The 6243-nt window shown below is 55.2% G+C and overlaps 1 protein-coding gene across 1 annotated transcript in view; it reads left to right on the forward strand.

Annotated features, from left to right (window-relative positions):
• Nucleotides 1-6237, forward strand: part of FBLN5 (fibulin 5) — a 59295-nt gene extending 53058 nt beyond the window's left edge. The window contains exons 8-9 of the mRNA XM_015571364.1: nucleotides 2-100; nucleotides 5993-6237. Of these exons, the coding sequence (XP_015426850.1) occupies nucleotides 2-100; nucleotides 5993-6154 (261 nt within the window). The 3' untranslated portion in view covers nucleotides 6155-6237. The remainder of the gene's footprint in view (nucleotide 1; nucleotides 101-5992) is intronic.
• The last annotated feature ends 6 nt before the right edge of the window (nucleotides 6238-6243 follow it).

A 6243-nucleotide genomic window follows, 5' to 3' on the forward strand; every position in this document is an offset into this window, starting at 1 on the left:
TGTTGACATCTTCCAGATGCAAGCCACCACCCGCTACCCCGGCGCTTACTACATCTTCCAGATCAAGTCTGGGAATGAGGGCCGAGAATTCTATATGCGGGTAAGAGGGGTGGCGAGCGATGGTCACCATCTTTTTTTTTTAATAAATATATTTTTATTGATATCAGAGAGGAAGGGAGAGGGAGAGAAACACCAGTGTGGAGAGAGAATCATGGATCAGCTGCCTCTTGCACATGCCACACTGGGGATCGAGCCCACAACCCGGGCATGTGCCCCGAGCGGGAACCAAACCGTGACCTCCTGGTTCATGGATCGATGCTCAACCACCGAGCCACACCAGCGGGCAGATGGTCCCTGTCTTCAACCACGCATCGTGTCGTCTAGCCTGGCATGTGTTTCTAGAAACAGGTCAGCGTGCAGCTAGGAGGGGCTGGGGTAGAGAGGGCAGAGAAGAGGGGAGGGGAGTTAGGCCACCAAGGTGCTGTCCCTATAGCATTCTGTACGGCCTTGTGAGAGCCACTTGTCCCCCGTGGGCCTCTGGATCCCCATCTGTGCCACGAGAAACGAGGCCAAGATGCAACTTTCCGCCTCTTTCCTCCGACAATCCCACGGGAGAGGCATTTACATACCCTCTTATCCATCCACTCATTTGACAAACGCTTGTCAAGTGCCAACTATGCACAACTAGAAACTGGGAATATGGAGGTTTGTACAACATCCCCAAACCCCCGCCGGCGTGGTACCTACGCTGCAGTGACTAGAAAGGCGCACCTGGCGGAGGCGGGCTCTGCCTGCGTGTCCGACACAGTAGCCACCGTCTCTCTAAATTTAAACCAATTAAGATGAAAAAAAATGATAAATCAGGCTCTTCCGTGGCACCAGCCATATTTCAAGTGCCCGGTAGCCACACGGGGCTGCCGTATTAGCTCAGAGAGAGAGAGCAGTTCTACCTCCTGCCACCTCGGGTGGTGGCACCTCTTAGCGCCCACGGGCTTAGATGTTTTTCTCATTTCTGTGAGAATGTGGGCACTGGCCCAAAAATGGGTTCCAGAAAATCTGGAATTACCTGAATTATCCAAAATAATTCAAAATATGGCGGCCGAGGCCTGGAATGCCAGTTTCCTATGGCTGCTGTAAGAAATTGCCAAAAACTTGGTGGCCTAAGAAAACAGAAATTTATTCGCACGCAGTTCTGGAGCCAAAAGTCCGAAACCACTTCCACTGAGCTGACATCGTGTGTTGGCCGAGCCGTGTTCCCTCTGGAGGCTCCGGGCGAGAATGCCTCCTGTCCCTCCTCCGGCTTCTGCGGCTGCTGCCATCGCTTAACTCGTGGCCACATTGCTCCAGCCTCTGCCTCCGGGGGCACGGGGCCGCCTCCTCTCTGTGCAACCATCGCCTCCCGTCTCTCACAGTGACACCAGTGTCTGGGTTTCGGGCTACCCAGCGAATCCAGGATAATCGCTCTGTGGCCAGGTCCTTAACTTCATCACACCCGCAGTTTCCTTGTCCTTATACAGTAACATTGACAGGTACCGGGGCTTAGGACCAGATATCTTGGGGAGGGGGGGAGCATTCCCCAGGAATCTGCATTTCTAACAGATGCAGCAGGTGGTCCTCCAGAGTCACTGTGGGCAGCGATACGCAGAAAGATAGGCCATGAGAGCTTATCCATTCTAGGGCGGAGGGCCCAGGCCTGCAAGAGGGCCACGTGTCTGAGCTCTCTCCCTCTCCTCTCCCCACCTCCTGGCAGACTCTTCCAATCCCTGCCTCTGGGGATGCGACTATGAAAACAGGGAGATCTCAGAAACAGAGGCTAGAACAGGTTAGGAAAGGTCCCAGGTGCTGGCGTCATGCCTGAGTCCTCACTCACGTGTTTTTGGCAAGACCCACACAGGGCCAGGTCACATGTGATAACAGGGCCTGTGAAGCCAACATCTGTAGGCCCGTGTAGCAAGGTCAAGGGCTTTGGGAAGAGATGGAAGGAGGGGAGGGGAGAGGCACTTCTGCCAGATGAAGAAGACGGAGCTGTGTTTATGTCTGCCCTTTCCTCCAACCCTTAAGCAACAGCTGTCCACCAGAAACCCACAGCTGGGAGCTTCTGGGGGAAGCCTCGCCCACTGGCCATCACCAGCCTGGCCTCTCGCATCACCAGGGCCCCAATCAGAGGGTACACCGATGCTTCTCTTGGGGAGTTAAAATACCTTCACTGACACCACCTGCCTCCGTATTTTCTCTCCCAACAGAATGGCAGACCTGCAGAAGGTGGTCTTGTCTAGGCAAGACTGGGCTCCCCAGGATGCCACCCACTGAAATCCCCCCAGACCCAAATGTTCCCCGGTGGCTGATGGTGGGAAGGGGATTATCCTGCAGGTGGAGTGGGCAGGTGTGAGGGCTCCTTCCTGGAGGCTCCCTCTGCTGCCTGGGTTGTCGCAGTAACTAGGGGCCCCTTGAAGCTCACAACGCTGAGCTGCACGGAGCGTGTGCCCTCTCGGAGGACTTTGAGAAGGGCCCTCGTTCTTTAGTATTTACTCAGAGGATGCTGAGGGGATGAGGGGGACACAGGCCTGCTCTGAGAATGGCCGAAGGAGCTGAGGGACGGGGAGGGAAGGTTCCGAGGGCTGAGTACAGGCTCCATGTGGGGAGCCTGTGCCGAGGCCGCGGGCATGGGAGGAGGAACACGGACAAGGCGGCTTCCACGTGTCCCAGCTGCCCAGCATGCAGCACCCTCCTCAGGAGGCCACACGCTGTTGTTCTCTTTAAAAATTTCTTTTTCTTTTTTTATATGACTTTGTTTTTACATATTTATGGCAGAAAAATGAGAGTATACAGACAAACCAGAAAGTGACAGCGTAGTCACTCCAGTGTGGGCTCTGGAGCCAGGCCGAGCGCCTCATTGGCGACCTGCGCTTTGCCAACCGCATGACCTCGGGCCTGTTACCTAACCTGCTGGGCCTCCGCTTCCTCATCTGGGAAGACGGACGATGGCAGTGTTTACTCTGGGATCAGATGAGATCATGCACGTAGCGCGGTGCCTGGGACACGGAATGACGGTTTTTATCAGGCAACTGGGATGGGCAAGGGTGGAACGTTCCATGGCTCTCTTCTCACCCTGCCGTCGAGCCCGGCTCTCCTGGGGGATTCCCAGGTGCTCTCCGTCACTGTGGAATGGTCTCCTTCTCTCACAGCAGAAGTCCGGGCTGGTTGAAGCGGAGCCCTCAACCTCTCAGCCTCTCATTCAGTTGGTCCAGGGCCAACTCCATTCTGTAACTCATTCCTTCTACCGCCACCAGCATTAATTCAGCACCACCATGTAGGTGGCTTTGCGTCAGGCCGGAGAGTTCTGGAGCAAACAGGGTATAGCCTCTGCCCTTGAGGAGCCCACACTGAGGAGAGGGGCAGGGGGGAGGGAAACAACCAGGCAAACATTTACAAGGCAAAGTGGTGATTCTCAAGTAGTGTGAGTGCTGTGAGGCGGCAGGAAATGGAGAGGTCCCGAGACCTCATCATTGAGCAGAGTGGTCAGAGCATGACTTTGTGAGTCAGGCACTCTAGTACCATGTGCAAGTTTTGTAACCTTAATTAGTGTACTTAACCTACTTACACTGCAGTGTTAGGAGGATCAAGTAAGAGATGTATGAAAGGTCGTAGCCAACTGCATAGTATCAACCACTATCCCCACCTCTACCCACCACCATCTCTACCTCTACCCACTACCACCTCCACCCACCACCACCTTTACCATCATCATCATCATCATCACCACTACCATCACCATCATCATTATCACCACCACCACCATCACCACCATCATTTTCCAATGACCACCAAGTCCACCGATGACCGGAGGCTTTCAGGGGCTGCTTCATTAGTGCCCCGACTCTGCCCTAAAAGCCTAGAGGAGGTGCAAGTGGCTGTCCTCAGCTCTCCTGACAGGCACTTGAGTCCTCCCTTGTGCTGGGGGCTGGCCTTTCTCCGGCTGCTGCCAGTCGGAGCCGGGTGGAGATTGAACTTGCTGATCTCTATAGCTATTTCCAAATTGGAGGCTTTGACCGGGAAAGCCCCACGGAACAACTTGGAAGTGTCCAGTTGTTCCATTCCCCGTCCCGGGCTTTGCAGCTCTCCCTCCAGAGGGCTACCCACAGCTCAGGGTTCTCAACCCTTGGCCTTTGCTCATGCAAACAATAAAAACTGGTGAGATATTTGTGTATGTAAACGCTGCATTTCCCTGTGTGGCTGTGCCCGCTGAAGTCCTGGCCCAGGGCTCCCAGGTTTTGCAAGAGCTGACAAGGAAGTCGGAGTGAGCCTCTGCGTGAGCAGGTGCCAGTTTGCCCTGATGCTGACGCGAACAGAGGGAGCGGATGCCAAGAGGAAATTGCACCAGCGGACAGTGGAGGTCCCAGTACCTGGCTGGCACCTGTCTGCCAGCACACCCTTGACGTGCCTGTGGAGCGCTTGGGGATGCCCAGAACTTTACAGGAGATCGATAAAACACCTGGTGTGGCCAAGCTTCTTGATTCTGCAGAGACTGTTGCTTTCAGTTGCTGGGCTCTGCAGATGGTAGGAAGCGATTGTCCAGCATATCCTCGTGTCCTCTCCAGGGGCCCACTGTGTGGCCATTCACTGACTCCTGAGCATCTCTCCTGAAGGGCCGTGCTGGAGAGGAAAAGTGGTACCCACCAGGCTCTTGTGGTGATTGTGCAGAGAAACAGGCCTGGAGATTGCCGTCAGAAGCCTGAATGAAACCCCTCAGCTCGGCCCCCGACTAGTTGGGTGACCCTGAGCAATTCCTTAACCTCCCTGGGCCACAGTTTGCTTATTTATAAAATGGGGAAATAATGAGACACCTTTAATACTCTAGCCAGGGTCTGTGCTTTCAGATGGGCACTTCCCAGTTAGTGTGCCCACGAGTCACCTGGGGATTGTGTGAAGCTACAGATTCTGGCGCAGGAGGTCACAGGTGGGGCCTGAGGTCCTGCATCTCTAACCCAGAGGATGCTGATACTGCCGGTCCAGGGACCACACTCTGAGTAGCGAGGCCTTTCGGGGTTTCCATGAGGATGACATAAGCACATGTACATCCAAGTGGCCAGAGGAGACCCTCACACGTGGTGGTGGGTGCTCGACTGATGTCGGGCCGCTGGAGGAGAAAAGTTCAGTGACATTATGAGGACCGCAGGGATAGTCTCAGAATGGTAAAGGTGGAGGTGACTATGGTCTCTAGACAGGAGCCACAGCAGGGCTGCGCATGGAAGCCAACTGGAGGCTCATGAACAAATGACAGGTGCCCCAGGCAACATGGACAATCCACGGAGGCAGAAGGTCTGAGAGTCTGAGGTGCTTTGGGGGCCATTAGGAGCTGGGCCCCAAGAGGTGAAGTGACAGCGTTAGGCCACTCTGTTTCATCAATCCTTTGTTCTTTCATCCAAGACATATTTACTGAACACCTACTGTGTGCCAGGCACCACAGTGGTGGTTAGGGGACTCAGTGGTGACAAACTTAACCCTGTAGATCTGATCTCTACAGAGCTCCTGGTCTAGTGGGGACCTGGACATCGGAGGTGGTCCAAGTAAATAGTGTGGATGATGACACATGGTCATGAATACTTCCCATTCTAGGCAGAGTAGCAGGTGCAATGGCAGAGGGTCCAGAGGGTGGGTAGGAGGGGTGACTTTGATCGAGGAAAGCAGGGAAGGCTCCTCAGAGGAAGCAATATTTCTAGATGAGACCGAAAGAGTTAGCAGGGAAGAGCCAGATGGAGCGTGGGGATTCCAGTGTGACAGAAGTGGGCCAGGGGGAGCACCCTGATTGGGGCTGCAGGAGTGGGCTGTGGCCAGACCACCCGGCCTTCTGTGGGGATCGTGTGGGAGGCCACGCGTCCCGAGGGACAGCTCTGCTTTCCTCGCCTTCTCTGCTGTTCCTGGGGACCAGCTGCCCCTGCCCCCTCAGGCAGGCCAGGCCTTCTCTAACAAATGCCCCCGGTTCTGTTCGCAGCAAACAGGCCCCATCAGTGCCACCCTGGTGATGACACGCCCCATCAAAGGGCCCCGGGACATACAGCTGGACTTGGAGATGATCACTGTCAACACCGTCATCAACTTCAGAGGCAGTTCCGTGATCCGACTGCGGATATACGTGTCGCAATACCCGTTCTGAGCCGGGGCCGGAGCCTCCGACACGCCTCTCACCAGCACCAAGGGCCAGGAGACGGGGAGCGACGAGAGGGAGAATGAGAGGGAGACAGA

Source organism: Myotis davidii, unplaced genomic scaffold (assembly GCF_000327345.1).
Source record: "Myotis davidii unplaced genomic scaffold, ASM32734v1 scaffold732, whole genome shotgun sequence".
NCBI classification, from domain to species: Eukaryota; Metazoa; Chordata; class Mammalia; order Chiroptera; family Vespertilionidae; genus Myotis; species Myotis davidii.